Below are 25,189 nucleotides of genomic sequence, written 5' to 3' on the forward strand. Positions count from 1 at the left end.
TTTGCTTTTCTAGCACCGCTGCCTTCCCTAAGTGCAAACCTAGTAATCACCCTGGCAACTCACAACAGGGAGAGGGAAGGACGAGAGCACAGGGACAGATGTGTACAGGTGTGCAGACATGTACATGCTCACCATACAGCTGTTAGCATGGAGGTGACCATAGCAGGTTCTACTTCGCTGACACACACACACACAAAATGATGAAGCCATGAGAAAATACTCTCATAAGTCATAAGTATGAGTCATCCACTCAAGCAGATGGTGGGAGAGAAGGCGATGAAGCAGGAGAGGACCAGTGTGTGGCTGAGGTGGTGTGACAGAGGAGACACTGCCACCACTGCCTACACACACACACACACAACCCAGCACAGATCACAGCGATAAAGTGTGTGTGTGTCTCAGTGACTTTGAGAGGTGGAGAGGTGATTGTGGGCTCTGTCTCTGAGAGCAGCAGGATTGAGGTATGAGTGGTACAGGACTCTATCACTCACTGTCTCAAAGGAGAGGAAGTTCATTAGGACCAGTGACATGGAAAAAGCATGTGAGGGGCATCATGGGGGCATTTACACATGCTCTTTACTTGTGGTTTCTGGCCTAAAAATATAAAACACATGTCAGCAACAACTCGACTGCACTTCTTAGACTTGCGTAAAAGTACTTCAGATGTATGAAAGTGAACAAAGCGACACCCATCTTTCAGCGTATTATGGATATTATGGATAAAATCAGCCACCAGGGTGTGAGCAGTGAGACTGAGAGCTTCATCGTCAGCAATCCTTTCCAAGAAGCGTTTTATTCTCATTTTGGAGTGAAACTATCCAGTTCACTTTGGAAACAACATACTTGTGAGTGGCCAACAGTACATCTGCTTCATCTGCACTGGAACAGAACAATGGCTAAGACACAACATGATGCCAACCTGATCATATCTTCAAACTGAGCATCATAAACCTAAAGGACAAGTAAACTGTACCACTGACAGCACAGCATAACTGTCCAAACACTACAAGGTTTTGAGGGGTTAATATTTAGAACTCTTAGACGGAAGATGGAAGCGCTGTGATGGAACTGAGAGGGAACTGTGACCTCTCTGCTACAGTACAACAGTGCTGCTTTGCTGTTCCATACTCCTTTCCTCATCACCTCCTGCAGCCCATTATGGTGTAAAACATTATTGCCAAGTAATTACCTGGACCACCGAGTGGCCTATTCAAGCACAGTTTGTTTAATGAGTGGCTGCCCGATACACACAATCCTCTTGGATTCAATTAGGCTGTGAGCAAGTTGCTCACATAAACCATTAGCTGAGTGAAGAGACACATCCCAGAGGAGCGATCAACAGGTGGTACCCCCCCCCCCGACCCGCCCTCACTACCTTTAATCACTCAGGCCTTTTCAGCGGCATGCTAATCAGCAGCACTGTGACCACCCCCTGCAGGGCGGGGGAGATCCCCTCAAGGAGCCCAGCTGACGTGCAGCTGAATAAAGCAGCACTCTTTGTCAGAGGGGGCACACATGGCTGACAAACAGTCCAAAGACAAGGTGGAGGACACTTTTGGCTGCATTTACTGCTGTGTCCCTGCAAGAGCGCAGTGGGGGGGTGTAGAGCAGCAGCTCCTGAGAGAAGAGGCCGACTATCTGTGGGTTCCACCTGACATCACTGAGACACCTGACAAACAAAGTGTTCATGCACTGGACCGCTCTCCACACTCTTCTCTCTACGGACCACATCCGTGAGGAAGCATGCATGTTGGCACACTGTGCATGCTCTGTGACACCCCCCCTCCCTCCCCCCAAGGTGTTACAGGATGTGTCCAGGGCTCAGGGTGTAGCCTAAGTGTTAACTGGGGGCCTGGCACATTTTACAATCATGCTGGTAATCACACAGGGATAGGGAGCACATTGACAGCAGAGCAGGTCTGGATTGGGCTGAGCAGCACCCTGCGTTCACTCCTGGTGTGTAACCATGGAAACCAACAATGGAAGCCTTCAGGTGAACCATTGTATGGGCTTGTTTCTGCAGCGGTCTGAACACAACGGTGGATTGAGGCTTTCAATGTTCATAAAATACCTGTGAGCATCTGGTGAGTTGCTGAATGCTGGCATGTGAATGGCCCGTTTGTCCCTCGTGGACACCCACAGGTGACCAGTGGGAACCTTTGAGGGGCAAAGTGTTGGACAACAAACAGTTGGGGTCATATTAAAGAGGCCCTTTTCATGCCAGACACTCGTCGCAGCGCCGGTCTAAATAATCTAATGAATGAAGGCTGAATTCTATATCGCTGCTTCAGGTCCAGGGTCCTGGTCCCGTTCACACTGGCCCCCCGTCACACTTTCAGGGGACACATGAGCAGCACAGAGCCTGTTACTGTCATTACAGCCAGAGTGTGTGCTCAGAAAAAGGCTGAGTTCCTCCTTAATGTGGGGTCAGAGTTCACACTGCTCTGTGCTCTGGAACACATCACTGGCCTTGGGAGGCTGGTTTTAGGACGTTTGTCTTGTTGTTGTCCCTCGTCCTCATGTATGAGCGTTTCTCATGACCTCTGTTGGTTTTACACACACTGCTTTTCATTTTAACACTCTCACTACCATGTTTGCTTTAAATCAATAAACAAAGGAGGTTTCTGAGGAAATTAAATGAACGTCTTTACACTCTTAAGTTTTCCATAATGAGACCGAAGCTGCACAGACCGATTCCACAAGGAGTGTGTGTGAACCCAGTCAGTGTTCATGACCATCACTCACCTCTCACTCCAGGGCACAGCCCAGCCCAGCCCAACTAAAAACACTAAACTGACTCTGACTAATATGGACACTTTTAGTTTTGTAACACCATAATTCAGAAAAACATTCCAGTGTTCTCCCAGTGAGTCTATCCAAATGGTCCCACAAAACACTGTGGGCCCCAAACTGGAGGTGCTCCCCCAGTTCTCTGGTCCCATTAACTCTTGAATTACACTACAGTGTGGCTCCCTGCTACTGGCCCTCTCCTCATGTCTTAAAGCTTCAGTGAGTGTTGCGGCACTATCTGCCCCTTCTGTTCGTCTATCCATCCGTCCTTTCTCCTCCTCCAGAACTAAGTGTGACTACCCTATGCAACGCTTCGCTGAGTCTCTCTGACCAGCGTTGGCCAGATTCAGACAGCGTGCCTTTGCCTTGAGGAGAGATTCAGGTTAAGTTAATACTCTCCAGCTGTAGTTAGACATGTTTCCCTGGTGATGTAAGGCATGACTGATGCTCCAGAGTACATGGGTTGTTCTGTCTTTATCCACAGGGAGGTCAGAGGTCAGGTTGGGACTATCCTCCAGGGAGCAGGGACAGCCAGTGACGAGATAAAGGACACTGACACAGTGTGGGCCCCAGCAGGGCCCCCAGCCTTTACTGATCGCCCTCCTTCAGAGGGAATGATCCCAGGAAGCATTACATTTGGCCCACTGAGACAAAAAAGCTTGTTTTCAGATGTTTTAGCAGATTGCATCAGTAACTAAGCAGTGTCTTCTTGCTTCCCATTACATTACAGCTGCTGGACGTTGAAGTTAGCGATGTAGCTAGCTGTATCCTAACCAAGCCCCCAGGGAGACGCACACAGGCATGAGGAGCAAAACCTGACTCTAACAAGACCATCCTTCTCTCAGAGCCTTGGTCCACAAACCAGGGTTCAAACATGATACTGGCACCAAACAACAACTACAGCTGCTGCAGGATAACACAGTACCCAGCCAGGAGCTTCTAAATAAAGAGCGGCTAATCATGTGCAGGGAGCTGCCATTATCTGGTTACAAGTCCGAGATGCTCACTTTTACACTTACTGATGCTCAGCTCAGCCTTGGTTTTTAGTTTAGAAATGACCTTGATCATATCACCACCAGCACTCTTTGTCTTTCTGTATTTCCTGTAACTTAAAGTTCTTGTGGTGCGGATGTGACTCATGGACTAATGACCTTTAAAACAACAGGGGAGATCGTCTTCAGCAGAGGATCATCTCTGGTTTAAAGCTTCAAATCAACACTCTGATAGTTGAGCTAGTTTCCAAACAGCATCATGATCTCTGTGCACTAATTCCTGTGTTAATGCTGCAGAGGAAGGACACATTGTGGCTATGCAGCACATGAACAAACAGGCTCTATCATGCGGTTTGTCTGAAGCCACAATCGCTGTGCTGCTGTCTTCAGTTAAACTATGACTGTACTCATTCATGAGAGAGGACCAGTCATTGAACAAACCTGAGCAGCGGTGAAGATTGAGAAGAGAAGAGCCCGCCAGGAGGCTCTGTGACAGCAGCTACGTACCGGTGGACTTCCATTTTGGAGACCAGCACACATCTCTGGGTAAGGATGAAACTGGAGGCTTTGGACTGTGGAGCAGAACACTGGATCTGCATGGCTCCACACAGCCGGTTAGCTGCTATGTCCCCCCTCCCTGCTCGACCAATCCAGCCAGCCCCGTTCCTCTCCCCTGTCCTCCCCCGGCAGCCTTCTCCTTCCTCAGCTCTCCTGTCTCAGGGTCCCGTCTCCCTGTAGCTTCCTCTGCTTCACTCGGCAGCCACGTAGCGTCTCTGGTTTCTCTACCAAACAGCTGTCTCCATCATCCAGAGCAGAGGTCCCCCATCCACCCCTGCCTCCCACCTCCGTCCTCCCACCCCGTCAAAGCTCCTGTATCAGGGTGATTCCTTCCTTATTCATAGTGCGACAGTCATCCAGCCAGCGATGTTTCTCCCGGCCAGCAAACACACGCTTCAGTCCTGGATCCTCGCCACCGCGGCAACAGCAGGGGTATCCAGGCAACAGGCTCCAGATCCTGCACAGCCTGCTCTTGCGCACTCTGGACTCCCTGGCGGAGGCTGTTGTGGAGCGTTCAGAGGGGAAATCACCACGTTGGTATCAGGCAGCCTGGCTTGGTTTGGCTCGGCGAGGAGTAGGGGGGGGGGGTTCCGCTCCGTCTGCTTCATCTATCTCATACCTTTTGTCTCTCGCTTGATCTCTCCCTCTTTCATGTGCCGTGGCTCCTTCCCTCCCTCCTCCCCCCTCCCTCTTCGCTCTGCTTTTATCTGTGTGACTCTCCACATGCTCTCACTCTCTCTTTTTCTCACCATACACCCACCCACCTCATCTCTCTCCCTCGCTCGACAGTAAATATGCTACAGACAGTTAGGAGGAACAAGCAGCCAGAATTAGTGAGGTTTGGCGGCACTGGAACAAGGATTAGCCGAGTGTTTCCCCGTCCTGACAGACAGGAGGGATTCTCCACTGCAGGGCTTCCCCTTCACCGTGTGATTGAGCTGCATCCTGAGGGCCTGCCTGGGCCTCCACACTGTGCTTCAGCTGCAATCCTTTGGCTCTGTGCCCGATAAAAACGTACAGTATTCAGACTGAAGTCATGCATCAGAGTACTGAAAACACAGCGATGGAGTCAATAATGAACTCTGAGGCCACCTTATAGACCATTGTGTTGCTACGGCTCCATGTTAGATCATAATCACAGCACTGTTATAATATCTGACACGACTATATTTAGAGGGAGGTTTCAGCCAAACGTTTGGGCTTTCCCACTGAGCTCATATTCACTGTACTGAAACCTTACAGGGTTTGCTGTTGCTATGCCAACTGCTGCGGTTACTCGAGAGCTAGACAGCCATCTTTTTCCCTGATATGTTTTGACACATGTATGTAAAGAACTCTGAGGAAAAGGTTCGCGGTTTAAGCTTCATCCGTTAGCTGTGTGCAGAATTCAACAACAGATGATGACACAGCATCGCACAGCCTCAGCTCGGCGCTGTTGGTATGTGATCAGCGTTCTGTACCGTTCTGTACAGCGGGACAATGAAGGAATTCAGCCTCCAGCCTGAGCTGGAAATGACTGGAGAGCAAACTCTAATGAGGTTCTACTACTCAAGAGAAACCTTCGCTTTTCTCAACAGCTCCTTTGAACTGGTCACTCCTTCTCTGACTTGTTGGACTTGAGGATAAAATACTGTGCTTTGTTAAGCCTCCAGCCAATATTATTTCTTCCTTCTCCTCTTTAACAGCAATGCTCAAAACAGACAGGCAAGCGTTAATTAGAGCTCATGCTTTAGGAAGTGCCTTGGCAGCCCAATGGTCACAGCACAGGCTGCAGGGCTGCATGGTCACACAACTGTCGGTGGTTGGTCACCCCCCCCCCCACTCTCTGGTATATGGACAGCTGGTGAAGGGCATGGAGAGGAAAAAGAAGTTTGTATCAGATGTGTGATTAATCAGTCGACAAAATAACAGCTCCACTCCACTGAATCCTCAGCACTTTGTGTCATTTTAAAAGATACCAGCTGACAGCTGCATGCTGTTGGATCCGATGAGCAGATTCAGCACCGTTTTCACATGTGATCAAACGCTCCTGAATCCTGAGCCTTCAGACCAGACAGATAACCTTATACCAAGCCTGGGCTGGCAGAGAACTACGACCCACCCATCTGTAGCTTTATTAAAACCAGAACTACTGAGCACAGCCTCTGTAGACCGTAGACACGGTGCTAAAGCTCACAACACACCAGTAACACGCTAATGGTGCCTCACTCTGAACACTATACACGAGCATGTGGTATAAATGAAGCGTGCCATGAGCTGTAAGAAGTCATTTGACCTGTATGGTGTGTGTGGTGTCCAGAACAACGGTGCTCATGTTCTTCTGCAGCTGTCACCGACAAAGATCAACTGGTTGAACACATGGTCCATGGTTTGAATTAAACTTGTGATTCAGCCCTAAGGACGTAAACTAAATCAACGCTTGATGTAATTACTCTAAGTGTCTGAAATAAAGAGCTTTTTTTCTTTTCCCACTGGACAGCTGGCATGAAATCAGCCACAGTAAGGCACTGCATCTCTGTCGGCATGTGGAAGGGCTGACGTGCTGTGTTTTCAGGGTAGGGCACAGAATGCTGCACAAACAGGACAGGGTAATCACACACACACAGAGGCAGGGCTGCGGGGGGAGGCTGTACCCAGCTCTCGAGGTCGGAACAACAAGGGCTGGAGGTGAGATATATATTTGTGGTTTTGCTCAGCATGTTAGTGTGCACGCTGCCACTCTCAGCCGACTCTGTGCTTAGCTGAGCCTTTGACACACACATCACTGACTGACTGACTGACTGACACACACACACGCACGCACACACACACACACACACACACACACACACACACACACACACACACACACACACACACACACACACACACGGATGGTCGGCCTGTTTGAAACCTCCTTCTGCTTCTGTGTTCCAACGGCAAACTCCGCACTACATGACGCTGTACCACACCATCACAGTGTGATACTAAAATGACTTTTGAAAAGCAGGGGGAGGCCGCAGGAGCCTGAGGAAACAGCCTGTGAAGGATAAAAGGTGTATGACGAGAGCAGTTTGTCACACTCGGGTTAAAAACAAAGACATCGAGAGCTATCAGCCAGTTAGAAGGAGAGGACGACGGAGAGGGAGGGGACGCAGAGAGCAGAGTAAGGCACCTGGAATCAGCTCCTGCCTCTTTTAGCAGCACAGATGATGCGAGGGAGGAGAGGAGGAAGAGGGGGGATGAAGGAGGAGAGGGGAGGGATAGCGGATGGAAGAGGGAGGAAAAGAGAGAGCACTCAGTCATCACATTTTTTCATCATGATGGCCATGATGAACGTCTGATGTTGTAAAGCGGGCTCTGTAACACCCTCACACTTAGAGAGGAGCTAAAGAGAGACCGTATTTACGGATGTAGAACGACCTGTTTGAGATGCTCATTTAGCAGTGACAGCTCCTCATGAGCTTCATCCAGCTGTTACCACGGCAGCAGCCCATTTTGTGCCGGGGGTGTTAAACTTACCGAGTGCAGGACTGTTCCTCTAACTGCACACTTAGCACACCCCTGATGCTGCAACGCAATGTTTTTAGTCCTACGAGGACTCAGAGATTGAGCGGGTGAGGAGGGGATGAGCGGCAGACAGACAGGCTGTAAACACACCTGTTCATGGACACCAAGGCAGCAGGAAGACACAGACAGACACTGAGCACACACACGTCTCCTCTCCCCCAAGGCCTCATGACATTTCAGCTTGTCTCATTGCAGCAGGCTGCAGGGCACAGGTGGCTCAAATGCCACACACACACACACACACACACACACACAGACACACACTGAGGTGGTCACTGATAGAAGGGCTCCAGCGTGCAGACCATGTGATGTCACCATGTGATGAGGGTGACAGCAGCAGTCTCTGGGGAGCACAGTTTGAACTGTCCCTCTGATGACTGTGTCCTACAGGCCTGCTGGCTGCTGTCTGTTCATGTCCTGAAACCTGGTCACACAGCAGTGAGCTGCTGCTGGAGGTCAAGAGGATGGTTCTCCCGACACCTCAGAAACCTTCAGAGCAAACCAATCAGAGGTGCTTCCCATCACAAAGAGACCCGGACAGGTCCTTGTGTTCACCAACAGAGGGGCGAAGTCTTTCAGAGAGCCACAGGACAGCAAACACCTGGATCTGACCTGGATCACTCCACCACTACCACTCACCTCAACACTAGAGGTCAACATTAGCATTAACCCCGTCAGTCCTGCGGTAGGACACCATCTATTACAGTCTTTTGAAGTTGTGACGACCCGCCTCACTTCCCAAAATTGTCCTCACAGTGTTACAGTGTAAGCCCTGTTTAATTAGACTTTCACCGTCTCCGTCAGCGCCCACCTCCATCAGCAGCCCTTTGGCCGAGTCCCACAGGAGGGACAATAACTCACCATCAGCCTGCTCTTTAATTAAACTCTACAAACGCCCCCCCCTTCTTCATCTGCATCTGTGTGTGTGTGGTGCAGAGAAAAGGAGATGACATCTTCAGGCAAGTCAGCAGTCCTTTTTGCCACAGCAGGCAAGTAAAGACGGGAGGGGCATAGGGGGAGGCAGGGGCAGACAGAGGGGGAGGCAGGGGGGAGGCAGGGGGGAGACAGAGGGGGAGGCAGGGGGAGACCGAGGGGGAGGCAGGGGGGAGGCAGGGGGGAGGCAGGGGGAGACCGAGGGGAAGGCAGGGGGAGACAGAGGGGGAGGCAGGGGGGAGGCAGGGGGAGACCGAGGGGAAGGCAGGGGGAGACAGAGGGGGAGACGGAGGTGAAAGATGTTGCTGCTCTTAGTTTGACTGCTGTGTGTGTGTGTGTGTGGCTCCTGTGTCTGTCCTGCACCATTACAGTGTTACATGGTAACTACACTACTACTCACACACACACACACACACACACACACACACACACACACACACACACACACATTTGAATGATGAACAGATGAACATTTTGCTGCTGAGAGAGCAGACTAGAATAAAACAGAGTGAGACCCTGCTGTGATGCTGTGTGTGGTTTGTCTTCAATCATCTCTGTGAGCTCAGCTGAGCTAAGGTTCATACTGGACAGGTTGTCAGTCCAGGCGGAGATGAGAACATTTGGCCAACAGAGAGAGTTCTCTAGCTTCCTTTTCACCTGAGGTGGACAGGACTTTATTCAGACCGATAAAAACAGAGTGAGCTGGTCACGTCAGAATGTCAAATTAAAGTGAGAGGGTCACTTGGAGAAAGCCTGGGAGGATCAAACATTGTAGTAAGTGATGGTTCAGTTGTCTGTTCTCTTTAGCTTTTGCACGTGTTACATAAGATGGTTTTCATGCGTGTTAAACAGGGCTGTCTAGAGACGAGGCCCTAACATTTGGTGTGTGACTGAATTATAACTTAGAAGAAACAGTACGAGCCTCCAGTCAGGCCTGGACAGTAACTTTAATTAGAGGTCCCCTCCTCTGTCTCATTGTATGTGGCTGGCTTTATCAGTCACATGACCCTCTTTGGTTAGATTATTCTGTCATACAGCTGTTTTTCCATCGGTCATGGTATCGTTTTTGATCAAATGAACATTTCCATTCATTTACTGTTGCAGTGGTTTGTGTTTGATTTGCAGGAATGAATAAAAATGTATTGAAAGGTGTCAATGACTCACCTAAAAAAAAACTGCTAATGGGAGAGAAAAACACACGGCTGAGAAAGAAAGTGAGAAGAGAGAGGGATGAATTGTTGCAGTGTGTAAGGATGTTTCCCAGGGCCACTGGAGAGGACACAGGGACAACATGGTGACAGGACAGTGAGGAAGAGGAGGAAGAAAACGTAGGTAGAGGAAACAAAGATGAGCACTGGGACATTAAACCAGACGGAGACGCTGAGGTGACGGCTGGGCCCCCCCACGCTACCAGAGTGTACCTGAGCAGACAGTGAGGTCCTGCTGGCTCGGGGGTAAACACAAAAACTGTGTGAGCCTGCAGCAAACAAACCCTGAAACTCAGACGTGGACGTGTCTCAGGGGGTGCGCTTTGCTCTTAGGTCCCCTATCAAGTGGCAGACAGGTGTGCAGGAGGCGTGTCCATCAGACAGCGGGCGCTGAGACAACAATGGTGTATTCATCTGTACGTGATAGAGGTGCTGTCCTCACACAACACACAGGGTGTGGGAACACCCTCCTCCAACACACAGAGCTTCCTGTTACTGCAGAGTTGGCAAAAGCCTCCAGAGAAGCAGCAGCCTTTGTCCTTTCACAAGTCCCACAGGAACCTTTCAGGTACACTGAGGAGCTCACGGATCAGGTGACATGAGAGGAGACACGCCTGAAACAGATCTGTTCAGCACAAGCTGCTGTGCTGCTTCCACAGTTTTCTTCTCATCATTTTTCGCATCTGCAGCTTGACCCTGAACCCACAGTGTGAAGCAAACCGTGACATTTCCAACAGTACTGAAACTTTGACTTTTTGACTTTTGAATCTGAGATTAAAAAAATCAGAAGCTGCCTTGGATCTTGTGTATGGTGCGGTACTGTGTGCCACAGTTCTGTACAGCACAGTTCTGTACGGCACAGTTCTGTATGACACAGTTCTGTATGACACGGTTCTGCATGACACGGTTCTGCATGACACGGTTCTGCATGACACAGTTCTGCATGACACAGTTCTGTATAACAGGATTCTGTGTGACACGATTCTTTGTGACACAGTTCTGTATGGCAATGTTCTGTATAACACGGTTCTGTACGGCACGGTTCTGTATTCTGTATGCCAAACGCTGCTGGTGGCAGATGGCAACACTCAGTGAGCTGCTGTGTGAAGCAGCTTCTCTAATTCTAATGGAACCGTCTGGTTGGGTTAATCATTCTCCCTTTCATTCATATCATATCGATACTTCAGGCTGATCCCATCAGGGCATACGGTACTGAGAACTAGCAGCGTGCTGTTGAATGCTGTTGGCTGTAAACTGTTGTTAGATTGTCCACTGGTTTAAACATTTCAACTGTAGTTACATTAACATAAAAATCTGAAGCCACGTGGATCTGAGAAGGAAGGGAAAATTATTTTGTGGCCATCTCCACTAGTGAACACGTTAGTTACACCTGTGGCTGTGCTGCTGTGGCATGTCAAACCGTGTGCCCTGAGAGGGGTCTGTCCAGCACAGGAGTCAGACACATCCAATGAAACACACCGATGAAGGGCGGCCAATGAAACACACCGATGCCAGTGAAGTCAGTGTGAGTAAATGACTAATGGGGGGGGGGTGCACAGCTCTATGTGGGACAGGGGCATAACTGTGCTGCTGTCATCTGACCTGCAGCCCTCTCCTGTCCAGGCTAGACAATGATGTCATTGTTGCTGGGTGAACTCGCCCTGCTGGCAGCCAGACCGACAACAGGTGACGCGCAGACCGATGCAAAGTTAACACTGAGCAGTGAGCCACTAATTCGGCTGCATTAGCTTCACCTGTGAGCCTGCACTCAGACACACGTCTGAAACTGCTGAATATCCCACATGACTACAAACACACTAACTGCAAAAACGGCATCAGAGTAGAAGTCGGACACACCGGTTCAAGTGTGTGTCTGCATGATGAAGGGACACATACTGGGAAAGAGACATTTACAGGTCACCTGCGTTCATTTTGAAACAAACACTGGCATTAAAAACATATCTAATTAAGATCAAATTAGCAGCAATACGACCACACGGGCCAAGTTTGCCAACAGCAGACATCACCAGCGGTGATATACACTTTCACAGTAACCCAAGGAGAATGTGGGCAAAGAGCTGCTTTCTACCTCTGTACAGGAGCTGTGGAAACACAGCAGCAGCTCCGGAGGCAGGGCATGAAAAAAGAGCCCCGTCATCTCCAGAGAGACGGCATCTGTCCTGTAACTGAGCCAGGAGCTCCTCTGATTGGACTCTGAGGAGTTTAACTGCCTCTGCTGGTCTATAAATATATATACGCTTCTCATCGGGGACAGAGGCTCCAAATAATGAATGAACAGTTGGAAGACGCTAAAAGCTAAAGCTAGTTCCTCATCTGAGTGGGAAGACGGGCCAAAGAGAAGAACAGTCAGAATGCAGAGGTAGGAAGGCAGGTAGGACACAGGGGGGCAGACGGAGGAGAGGTCACATGGCCCCTAACATCCCTCAGAGCTTGTGCAGCTGAACCTGCCTTGGTGTTAGTACTCAGGAAGACGTTTAATACAGGGGACCGAGCTTCCTTTCATTTGATAGAGTGACCTGCTGCAGTCTTTCAGCCCTTAAATCCCCCAGCCGCACCCATCGCCTCAAACTTACGAGTCACGAGTCATCTTGGCGTCAGTAACGGATGAATCCGGCGTCTCCACCTCAAAGAAAACCTGCGGTCAGAGTGTGTGTTCTGAATCTCCAAGTCTTCACTTTCTCCACAGAGTGACTGAGCGGCTCAGCTGCTGCCTGGCTGGCTCCACCGCTCACTTCAGGGGGGAGTCAACCGCCGTTTAGATAGACAGTGACAGTGGCAAAGCACCCACCCAAGGCGCAAGGCATGCTGGAAACACCCCTCCCCATTTTCCCCAAACCCCCACTCACTCACTCAGCTCACTGGAGCCACAGCTAAAAGTGGAGCAGCTGGGTGGGGGTGGGTGCTGCAATGGGTCTACAGTTGGGGGCCGTCCCTAAGGGCATTTTGATTTCAACTGTTCTTTTTTAATCCGTCTCCTCTGAACCTCAACTGTGTGGGTCCTGAATCTGTGAAATACTCCTTTAAAGCACCAGTATCAGGATGATGAGGTCCCTACCAAAGTACACCGCTGGGATCTGAACTGAGCTGGTAATGAGTTAGTCATGTCTGAAGGGCTTCAAATCTATTTTCTTCCAACTTATGAAAGTGCTGCAGATGTTCAGCTATGTTACAGCTCTCATAACGGCCACTCCAGTCCTACGTCCTGGAGTAGCTGCCATGATGATGTCAGGCTTTAGGACGTCCTCAAAGTTTAGATGGAAGGGTCCATGTTTGTGGCCCCTCTGAAGCCAAAAAGGAGCCGAGGTGTCAGATATAGAATCAACAGTGAGGAAGGCCTCCCTTTACAGGCGAATCCATCACAAACCAACTAAAACACCTTCATGTGCTCCACAGTAAGACGCTAGCTAACTGATCATGACTCAAAGTTAAAACATGAACAGAGAAACGTTACCTGTTTAAGATACGTTTCGATTAGATATTGCTTTATTAGTCCCAAACTGGGAATTTTACAATGTCACAGCAGACATGAGGAGATATAAAAGAATATGTATATCTACGGTAGAGGAAGTATAAAAAATAGAAACAGTATAGTGTACATGTGGGAGAAATGACAAAGTATTGCACATTGTGAGGTAAAGACTAATGGCGCTTTTCCACTAGCACCTACTCGGCTCACTCGACTCGACTTGGTCTTTTTGGTTTTCCACTAGGCATAGTTCCTGGTACCGGTTACTTTTTTAGTACCTACTTGGCCAGGGTTCCAAGCAAGCTGAGTCGAGCCGAAAATGTGATGTCAACAGACTGCAGGCCACTGATTGGCCAGGGAGTGACGTCACTGGATGAGTCATAAGAGTGACTCGTTCACAAGAATCAGACCCGCCGTTTTTAAAACCCTGGCAACAGCGACCGTGTGTTTTTATTACACTCCATGTCCTTAGTTGTGTTTGTTTGTGCCACATACAAATTACGCCACTGGAGCCGCCTTGCTATGACGACCCCACCCACTTTGAGGTGGTACGCAACTATAATGGAAAACGACCCAAACGGAGTCGAGTCGAGTAGAGCTAAAACTGTGTAATGGAAAAGCGCCATAAATATATTGCACAGTTGGTGTGCATTATAGTGCTGTTATTGTCAGGAGTTGGACAATCTCTTGCTCCCTTTAACTTCTAATATTATTGATAATGGTTTCACTTTCAGTGGTTTGAATATTCAGTCTGAGTGGCCAATGTTTTAACTTTACGTCGGGTATCTGTGGACCATTTGAGGCTGTAAATGTTTGTCCTTCATGCGAATTGTCCAGACAGGGTGTCTGACGCTGCTTTGGGACCACTGAGTTTTCCCTTTTATGTCCTCTTCATTCACAACAAATTAACCCTACAGCACATTGCAGGCATGCTGTGGTCCTTCTGTTTACGCCTCTCTGACATTTCTGAGCTGTTATTCCAGTTCCTTTGGAGTATCTCTCACAGATATGTTGAAAACACCTTGGTAACATGCTGGCTGTGGAAAGCTGAACAGACATAGCAACATTATCCATGGGGGGGTGGGGGGTGGGGGGGGGTGCATATGGCTCAGCTGCTCTCTGCACAGGAGAGATCTGAAGCTCACTGGATCAATGGAAGCACAGGAATAGAAATGTCAGGCCTCCCGCAGGGTGAGGACCACGGGAAGAAACACTCGGTGGGCCCATGGGCCTCAGTCACTGGTGATTCAGGTCCATATGAACTCTCCTCATGGCCAGTGGAGCATGGCTGCAGAGGCAGAGGGAGCCTGCGGGGGGAGTGCCACTGTCTTTTCACCATTCTGGTTTCAACTGTAAAGGCATGTGCAACATTCACCTGAGAAAGGCAAACACAGGGGGCGTCATGAGACTGTGGCGCTCAGTCATATACGGCCTTGACCCTAATAGGAAAAGTAGGTCAGGGGGTTCATGTAAAACACACCCTGGGGGTCAAAGGTCAAAAGTATCCAGTGTCTGTCTCTCTGGACATCTGGGGAGTGGGTCATGTTTACTGGTGTTACCCACTGCTACAGTATGTCAGCTCTGAAATAGCCTGAGCTGTCTGCAGATTCCTCATTCACCCTTCACCACGGACCCAAATAGATGGTGTGCGTCTCTCATCACGGACACCGTCAGGACACAGCTTTGACATTCCAATTCAGTCCGCAAGGAAAAATGAGCTCAAAAAGAAGAAGAATCCTCTTCATAAGAGCTGTAACACCTCTTTGGTCCTTTAATGAAGTCTTAAATTAAACCGGTTAATCATAACGCTGGCGGCCCACAAAGGGACACAATGCTAAAGTCTGACTTATCATTCAGTCAGTCTCTACAACCTATACCTCAGTTCATGTTAGTCCAATAATTTATGCTTGAGCAACACTCTTCTTGCCTTTTCCTTCCAGCAGATCAGTTGCCATAATAATGAGGCCCTGACTTTGTCCTCCTGTCACACAAATGATTTAATCTGCTGTTTCAGTGGAAAAACAGAAGAGTTGAGGTTTCTCCAGCCTACTGGACGTGTACCATCAGCTATAGGTGTGTGCTGTGTCTGCACACACAAGGCCACTCCTCACAAAACCTGGGTTTAGCACAGTCTTAAAGTGGCACTATACTCCATCAGAGCTGATGCCTGATGGTTGCATAACTTCCGTCACCCACACCCCCTACAATGTTCAGACGGCCCGGTGTTCCACCTCACCATTTGGATCAGGTAGAAACCTCTCTGCTTTCGATCAGGTTGGACAGCATGTTGTATAAAAAGGTTCTTTTGGAGTATAATCCAACCCTAACTCATTACAAACAAGAAGAGTTACTGATCAGGTCATAAAGAGTAAGACCTGAGGCGGTCTGGGCTTTAGGACCGGGTTATAAATTACACTCTACCCTGGAAATAGAACCTGTGGTTTTTAGTTTGACCTATCCATCAATACACTCTTCGACAGGGAAAGAGACGCTGGTTTGTTGCAATCCTGGTGGAGAAACTCTGACAAATAAAGGTCAGACCTCACACTACCGATGGTGTGTAACAATGATCCAGGTTTATTTTCCAGTCTAGACTATTATTAGACTATATGGTAAACTATTATCAGGCTGACGATACACTACAAAGAAAGAAACAAAGCAAAGTTACACTTCCAGCCATTATCCAGGCCAGCCACAGTGTACATGTAACGTATGTGACCACGCAACACTGCACGTCCACTATAACACACATACACACCACAGTAGTACCTGATAGGAACGGTGGTAAAACAATTGTGTGAACCACTTTAGTGATAGTCTGCATTCAGCAGAACACACAAACAAAAAAGAAGATCTGGATATCAGAACTGAAACCCTCCAAACTACCACACAAAGCAACACGCCAACATCGCATATTCAAATGTCCATCACATGTCCAGCCCTGAACCAGCAGGGATGGAGGGATGGACAGAAAGAGAGAGAGAGAGAGAGAGCGCAAGAAAGAAAACAAATCCATGCCAATAGACCTCCTCCTCCTCCAAACAGAGAAGGAGCTGATGTACCCCTTCTTTTAAAGGTTCCCACTGCCCCTCCTCCCCCACTCTCAAACACACTCTCCATTCATCCATCCCTTTCCTTTGCTCCCCTCTTCCCTGAGTATCCCCTCTTTTCCCACTCCGTCTGTCCTAAACTCGCCTCTTTCACTCTCTCTTCCTGCCTCCCCCATCTCTCTCTCGTCCTCCTTTATTCTCCGTCTCGTCTCCTCAGCTCACCTCTCATGCTATGAGGCCATTGATGCGTCGCTATGGTGACGGACTTTTCATTCCACTGGAGAGGAGCGAGCCAACGGGCTGAGGGGATCAGGGAGACACGGGCAACCTGTCAACGTGCATGTGTGTGTATGTGTGTGTGAGAGCCTGAGTGTGTGTGAGCCTGTGTGTGTGTGTGAGAGCCTGAGTGTGTGTGAGCCTGTGTGTGTGTGTGTGTGAGAGAGAGAGAGAGCCTGAGTGTGTGTGTGAGAGCCTGAGTGTGTGTGAGCCTGTGTGTGTGTGAGAGAGCCTGAGTGTGTGTGAGCCTGTGTGTGTGTGTGAGAGAGCCTGAGTGTGTGTGAGCCTGTGTGTGTGTGTGAGAGAGCCTGAGTGTGTGTGAGCCTGTGTGTGTGTGTGTGTGTGTGTGTGTGTGTGAGAGAGAGAGCCTGAGTGTGTGTGGGTATGAGCCTGTTTGTGTGTGTGAGCCTGTGTGTGTGTGTGTGTGTGTGTGTGTGTGTGTGTGTGTGAATGAGCTACACATGGTGAGAACAGATGATTCCAAGTTTTTTCCATTTAAAGCAGTAAGTGAGGTGAGTCCGTGAGGTTTGTGCTCTGCGACTCCCAAAGCAGACGCATCCAGAGCACATCCCTATCTCAGCCTGACCAGTTAGACCTGCTGACAGTCACTTACAGCTAATGTGAATGGGTGTGTGTGTGTGTGTGTGTGTGTGTCCATGAAAAACATAAAGCCATGGATCCACCAGTGTGGTGCTGCTGACTTGGCTGTCAGAAGCAGAAACATTGGCTGTGTTTGGGGGCAACGCTGTGTTGCCTCAGTAAGCTTCCAGACTCCCATCTATCAAACTCCAGTGCGGTCACATGTGGACACAGCAGAGTACGAGCGGCTGACTGAGACACGGAAAGACACAAAGCATCGTGAAAGAATTCCTCTCCACAACACTAATCCTTTTTTCCATGATGTGACAGCGATAGGGTTTCAACTGGAGGAGACGTCACTTCCCACAAATCAGATACCAAATTATTTCACTGGGAATAAAAATTCCACCAACTTTACGGACTAGGCCTGGGCAAACACATTCCAAAAAGTTGGGATGTAAATAAAATCATTAAGAGATGATATCATTAAGAGATCCCTGCTGACCTCTATTCAATCAAACAAAGACAAAGATGAGTTCTGTGGTAAATATCCTGTCACTCTGAATCTGATGTCTGCAACACGTCCCTAATAGGCTGGGAAAGCGGCATGTTTCCCAGTGTTTGCACCACCTTGTACTCCATAACAACAACCTGCGAGCATTTGGGGACTGACGACACTGATTGTTGAAGTTTTGAAAGTGAATTCCTGCTGTCGCGTCATGATGCACAACACAGTGGCAGACAGGTGTGGACTGTTTTCCTACGAAGCCACACTGTTGTAACACACAGTGAAAAGATGTCTGGGTGACAGCATATGCTGCTCCAAACCCCCTATGTACCTTTCAGCATTGATGGTGCCTTTACAGCTACCCATGATGCCATGGGCACCCTTACCATCACAGGGACTGCTTTTGAACTTTGCGTGGGTGACAATCTGGACGGTCCTGTCCCACTTTACACGACTACCTCAACTTCCAAATGTGCGACCACACTTTTTTCCTGAGTGTGTCAGACCAGTGAGATGAGTTCTGTGGCATGTTGGCATTATCTTTGCATGGTAGAGAGCACATGTTTACCGACAACAGTTTCCCAAAGTGAAAATAGCTTTCGTACAGTCAGCTGCTTTTTAATGCAGTATCATGGGTCGGAGGTCATGGGGAGTCAATGTTGGTTTTAGAGATTTCTCCAGATTCTCTGAATCTTCTAACAAAGTTATTGACTGTAGATGGTGAAACCTCTAAAGTCCTTGCAATTATGTGTTGAGAAATGTAGATTTTAAACTGCTGAACTAAAGCTGTGACCCCCGCCCCATCCCTGATCGTGAAGCACTGAGCGTTTCAAGGATGCCCCTTTCTAATTAACCTGTTACCCGTGGGGTGGTTCCACACAGAAGTTTGAGGAGTTTTGTAGCTCCTGTTTAAACTTTTATGATGCATGTTGCTGACATCACGTTCAGATTTAACAGTTTGATAAGGTAAAACATTCAGTTAGAGGAGTGAATAGTTAACTGTTTAACCATTAACCAACAATAAGATTTCAAAAATATATTCCTTTTGCTTATAGAGTGCTTGTACTAAGTAGCCTCCAGAGCAATACAGAGCAGCAGGGGTACAGTGTCATCCACCACGTGTTTAATGAACACATGAGGTAGAGTGCTGCTCTCCACTCACACACCATCTGGAGCTCACACCCTGAACACAGCTCAGTGCTCAACATCACTGACATCCCCAGTGAACACAAGAGTCACGGAAAACATAGCACCGACTAACAGTGGGTGAAGGGGGGAACAGAGATTCACCCTTGAGTAACTTCCTCTCAGATGGCATACCTGAGAGTGAGCTTTAATGTTACACTTCGGCGATGGCTCCGTCCATTACCAGGAGCTGGGACAGAGGTATCGACCAATGTCCCCGCCAGAGAGCTGATTGGTAGGAATGCTGTGTGCACCGCAGGGGAGGGTGGAATACCCCCGGTGTGGTGGCCCCAGCTTTTATATCATGATGCTACGATGTGGGGATGGGCCTTCATTTTACATTTAAGTTAAAATCTAATTGTTTATGAAATTGTTCATAGACATAGATCAGGTCTCTGTACAGGCGTGGATCAGGTCTCTGAACACTCGTGGATCAGGTCTCTGTACAGATGTGGATCAGGTCTCTGAACACTCGTGGATCAGGTCTCTGTACAGACGTGGATCAGGTCTCTGAACACTCGTGGATCAGGTCTCTGTACAGACGTGGATCAGGTCTCTGAACACTCGTGGATCAGGTCTCTGTACAGATGTGGATCAGGTCTTTGAACACTCGTGGATCAGGTCTCTGTACAGACGTGGATCAGGTCTCTGTACAGACGTGGATCAGGTCTCTGTAAAGACGTGGATACGTGGATCGGGTCTCTTTACAGACGTGGATCGGGTCTCTGTACAGATGTGGATCGGGTCTCTGTACAGATGTGGATCAGGTCTCTGTACAGACGTGGATCAAGTCTCTTTACAGACGTGGATCAGGTCTCTGTACAGACGTGGATCAGGTCTCTGTACAGACGTGGATCAGGTCTCTGAACACTCGTGGATCAGGTCTCTGTACAGATGTGGATCAGGTCTCTGAACAGATGTGGATCAGGTCTCTGAACACTCGTGGATCAGGTCTCTGTACAGATGTGGATCAGGCCTCTGTACAGACGTGGATCAGGTCTCTGTACAGACGTGGATCAGGTCTCTGAACACTCGTGGATCAGGTCTCTGTACAGATGTGGATCAGGTCTCTGTACAGATGTGGATCAGGCCTCTGTACAGATGTGGATCAGGTCTCTGTACAGATGTGGATCAGGTCTCTGAACACTGTATTTCTTGTGTTGAATTAAAATGAGTAGTGTGTAATTCATACATTGCAGTTAAAGCTGCTTCAGTACTTCAGCTGAACCTGTTGTTATCTTCCTCTCCCCCTGTTCCTCAGTCAGACATAAAGGAAACTCAGGCAGCTCCTTAAGATAACAGAAGACTTCATTACTTCCCTGAGGTAATCCAAAGCAGCAATGCTTCTGTCTGATAGGTGCTGACAAAGACATTAGAGACCTCTGCCTCATGAGTTGCCGTTTTATTCCATAATAGCACCGCTGAACATCAGGAGGGTTCTAATCAGTCAGGAAAATTCGGAGCTGCTGGTGGCGTGAGGTCCATTTTAATGATATACTCATGTCAGGTGTCACATATGCTGCCAGTGACAAAAAGCTGGTTATTTCAATGATTGTAATATTCAATCAATGTCCATTTCTTTCCCATCCCGTCTCATACAGCAACGACCATGGAGCTCAAAATCACCATCAGTGATCATCATCAATAAAAATACTTTGCGGAATGTCTTTTAGGTTCATCAGACCAGGACGAGGGCATGTTCATGTTTACTCATACGTGCAGCTTTTAAAGTCTTCCTTCAAGCATCCTTTAACAAAATAAGTGTCCAGTTTTCCACTGACGTGCTTCTTGGTTGCATTAAAAAGGAGAGCACTATGTAAAAAGGTTTTGTTGGGGCCATTCCTGCTCAGCCTCTGCCTCCCCTGAAGCCAGTTTGTGCTGAGCCTGTGGAATTCCACTCACACAGGGATCTGTTCGTGAGTGTGCTGGTGTTGTGTTTAGGACTTTCATGGAGCGTTTCATGGGTTTGCCAGTGTGCCTGCCATCTGTGTTTTGTTACACAGATTGCTGCCAGTCTTCTTCTGCCATAACAGGGCTGAGCAGGCTGATGGCATCTGTAGCCGTGGAAGACGACGAGCTACAGAAAGTCCAGACATTAAATTGTGATGTAGTGATAGTCATGTAGACACACAACGGGCTCTCTATGGACTCAAACTGGTTCAAATACGTTCCAACTACGCTAATACTTCCCATTCTGAAGAAGCACAACAGACCACCATGGAAGTGGTTATCTTCTGGCCCTCTCTGAGGGCCTGTCAGAAAAATGTTCAGCCAGTCCACATCCACTGGCAACAACCACATAACAGCCAATCGTGTCACTGGTCCTGAAGTAAATGGTTAATAGTAAAATGGTCTGTATTTGTATAAAATCTTTCTAGTCATTTCGACTACTCAAAGTGCTCATTCACCCATTCACACATTATTCATACAGGAGGAATGACTATTCTTTCACACACATTCACACTGAAGCAGCTTCAGTGGAAGCTGCTTCAGGAGCAAGTCCTGTTGCTGCGTGGAGCACAGCACCATGAGCTGTGTCTGCAGCTGGAGGCAGATGTTGTGTTCATTAGTACAATGATGATGGAAATAACTAAATTGTTTAGTAGTATGCAGTGTGTCTGACTGCGTCAATGTGATGCTATTTCAGTCAGAATTCTCTCCTGTATGCTGTAAATGGTTACGTCATATTCTAAACTGGGACACTGCCTCATTCTGCTTTTCAAGAACAAAACATAAACAGCTGATTTTTGGCTGCAGCTAAAGGTGTCAGGGAGGCTGTGACATCCAAGCTGGATGAGCTTCAGTCATCCCAATGGCGTCAGAGTTACAGACCTGTCTGTCACTAAATGTGTGTGAAAACGCTCCATTTAGATTTGGTTTCCTTTCTCACATCACATGCAGAGCCACAACTGTGTGTGTGTAAGGTTATTTTAGTGGGCCATCTTCTCTAACGAGGCCCGGTAACAGTCTGAGCTCCAGGCGGATCGATACTGGCCGTCTGTGACCAACTTCACACTGAAGCTCACGTTTGGTTTTCTGTTGTTCTCCTGTTTATTTGGCAGGTTAGTCTGATTGAAGGTAGCGTTAGCAGTTTCATCAGACAGAAGTTTCTCTGGGTTTCTTAACAAGGTATTTTGCTGATGTGCAAAATCCTCAGGCACAACAACTGGCGGAAGTCTTTCATTATTTTCAAATCAACTGGGCGGCTGTGGCTTAGAGGTAGAGTGGGTCATCCATCAATCGGAAGGTCCATGGTTCAATCCCCAGCTTGAGTCAGCATGTTGAAGTGTCCTTGGGCAAGACACTACTCCACTCCACTTGCTCCTGAAGCAGCTTCAGTGTGTGAATGTGTATGAAAGAATAGTCTCCTCCAACTTAGATTCCTCCTGAGTGAATGATGTGTGAATGGGTGAATGAGGATGTGAAGTGCTTTGAGTAGTTGAAATGACTAGAAAGACACTATACAAATATTTACCATTTCTTACATCTTAGCTTATCATCCCACTGGCATCCCATTTCAGGGCATGTTTTCCAGTAATCAGTGAGAGGCTGGGAGGGAAATCTCTGCGTCATATCCAATCAGCATGGCAATCGAGCCTCATGCAGACAGATAAAAGCAGATTGATTGTTGTGGGCCTCCGTACTTGCTGTGGTTTATGGTGCTGTGATTGGGTCCAGATGAGAAGAGAGGTGACACACAGAAATAGAAATCAGCTGGGAGGTCATATCTTGTCCCACATTCCTTTAAGAAGCCTCAACAGGCGATATGTATGTGTGCACACTTTATAGCCCACGTGACAGAACACAGCAATTCTACAATGGCCTTCAGCTCATATGAAGATTCATGAGACAATAAAGTCTTTTTCCTTTTCCTTCTCCTCCTCCTCCTCTTCAGCACATTCCAGTGAGTCAGAGAGGCCTGGGATGGAAAAGCCACAGCAGTGACTCGCTGCAACATAATATACCAGCTCACCACACATCAGAGCAATAACAGGAGAGCTTTATGGTTTTAGAGGCCAGTACCATTAATCACTGCCACAGTCTCATTTTTAAAGAACCTAGTAACAAAGCAGTTGGAAAGGACCTCAGATCAAATCAAGACAAGTCCACTGTCAGGTATCCTGCTCACACATTCTTCTGACACGGACATGAGGACACAAACTGGAGTAAAATATCTGATGGGTCTGTGTAACCCTGACTCCTCAGCCCACATCACTGCCTGGGCTTCTGAAAGCAGGAGACATGAACAAACAGCTCAGTGACTTGTTTGGTTCCAATCTACCATGTGAAAAGTGAGCAGCATTCACAGATCAACTGACCAAAGAAAATGTACATAAATGGGTCGAGAGTGAAAATATGTTACATAAGTACTTAACTGACAAAATAAGAGTCCTCCACATTAGCCAACAGCAGCAACATCCTGGTGAGAATAAAATCGAATAAAAATCTCAGACGTGTGTCAGCAGAGAGGGCCACAGAGCTCTGGAGCTGTTTACACTCTAAACACACACCGGGGTGGACATCCTGCTCTGTATTATAAGGCTTCATAAAGTGATCTTCGGTTGGTCCACGTGTGTGTTTGTACGGCTCTCGGCTCGTGTCTCCAACTCTGAACACAGCAGATAAGAGTTGCAGTGTGGTTGAAGTCTTAACTGTTTGCTCAGAGGTCTTCAACCAGCAGGGAACGACCCAAAGACAACAGCAGCGCAGCCAGAGCATCAGCAAAAGAACGCTCCCCTCCTCACCTACTTCCCCTTTGCTTTGCATTTTCTCACTTATTAAAATATTTACAGCATTAGAGCTGGTAGCCTCCCATCGTTGTGTATTAGAAAAACTTTCCAACCCTCCTTTTCTACCTTTTTTTCCTCAGACAGGGTTAGGGACACTGTGAGAGTAAGTCCACTGGGATGTAAGTCATTTTAAGGACATGGAAGAGCTCAAAGAACTGCAGCTTAGAAAGCAGGAGCAAAGTAATGACGACGGGAATGAAAGGCGGCCATCTTGGAGGAGCAGGAGTGGCTGGGCCACTTACTGCCGGGGGAGCTGACTGACAGACAGACACATGTCTGTGGCTCACTGTGAGGAACAAAAAACCAATCCTTGTTAACGATTTAAACATCACTGCGGTACAGAGTGGCATTTCTGTCGCTACCAAACCATCTGTGGCTGAGAGAGCAGACAGCAGCTTACTGTGCATTGATCCTGCCTTGGTTTTATAAGGGGCAACTGGGCGCAGGGGTGGGCCGTTTGTTTGTTTTGTTTTTTTTTTGTTTTTTTTTTGGGGGGGGGGGGGGGGGGGGGGGTGTCATGATATGCTCCAGCTCCAAGCCCATCACTCCCACCCACAGAGAAGGAAACAGAAGAGCCGCAGCGTTAATATTCAGACAGCACTGCTATGCATCCAGACAGGTGTGTATGCACATGTCTGTGTGTGTGTGTGTGCGTGTGTGTGTGTGTGTGCTCCACTTTGCTGTACTCTTAGTGAACACCAGTGGTGTCTGCATGTGTTTGATGAGAGCTGTGGCTTTAAGCTCAGTCAGCGTTGGACCTGCATACTGACCAAGGAAGTCAGAAACTGCATTCAGACAGACACACACACACACACACACTCGTCATAACTGCTGTCAGGGCCCTAATAAACCGGCTGTGTTCCCAGTGTGAAACAATAGCTTGGACCCATCTGTTAGTGTGGGCGTGAGAAAGATGGAGAAAACTGAGAGGCGAAGGAGAGGTGGAGCATGAGGAAATAAGAGAGCAGAACAAGTTGAGAATGACTGAGGAGATGGCAGTGAAAGAGTTGACACAGACGACTGAGAGACAGAATGGTGAATTTTTTTGACTTTTAATATTTTCCCTTTGCAAACACCTCCTGCAGAGAATTCCTCCTGCGGCAGCTTATTGAACACGCACAGTTTAATGAGGAAAACGAACGTCCCACACAGGATGGGAATACATCCAGACAACAGAGAGAGGAGAGACATCCCTACCCCCTGCCTTATCTCTGCCCCTCCCTTTCTGCTGTGCACCCACTCAACAACACCCTGGCCCCTCCTGATGCATCCACACAGCCAACC

At 48.2% G+C, this 25,189-nt stretch overlaps 1 protein-coding gene across 4 annotated transcripts in view; it reads right to left on the reverse strand.

Moving 5' to 3' along the window:
• The window catches only part of enah (ENAH actin regulator), a 97,157-nt gene that overhangs the window by 60,824 nt on the left and 11,144 nt on the right, over positions 1 to 25,189 (reverse strand). For 3 of the 4 annotated variants that reach the window (XM_070849155.1, XM_070849153.1, XM_070849151.1), the window contains exon 1: positions 12,625 to 12,723. The exons of the other annotated variant lie outside the window; for it this stretch is intronic. In XM_070849155.1, the coding sequence (XP_070705256.1) occupies positions 12,625 to 12,638 (14 nt within the window). In that variant the 5' untranslated portion in view covers positions 12,639 to 12,723. Of the gene's footprint in view, positions 1 to 12,624; positions 12,724 to 25,189 lie in introns of those variants that run through there. 4 annotated transcript variants of the gene reach the window in all.

This window comes from Pempheris klunzingeri, chromosome 18 (assembly GCF_042242105.1).
Source record: "Pempheris klunzingeri isolate RE-2024b chromosome 18, fPemKlu1.hap1, whole genome shotgun sequence".
NCBI classification, from domain to species: Eukaryota; Metazoa; Chordata; class Actinopteri; order Acropomatiformes; family Pempheridae; genus Pempheris; species Pempheris klunzingeri.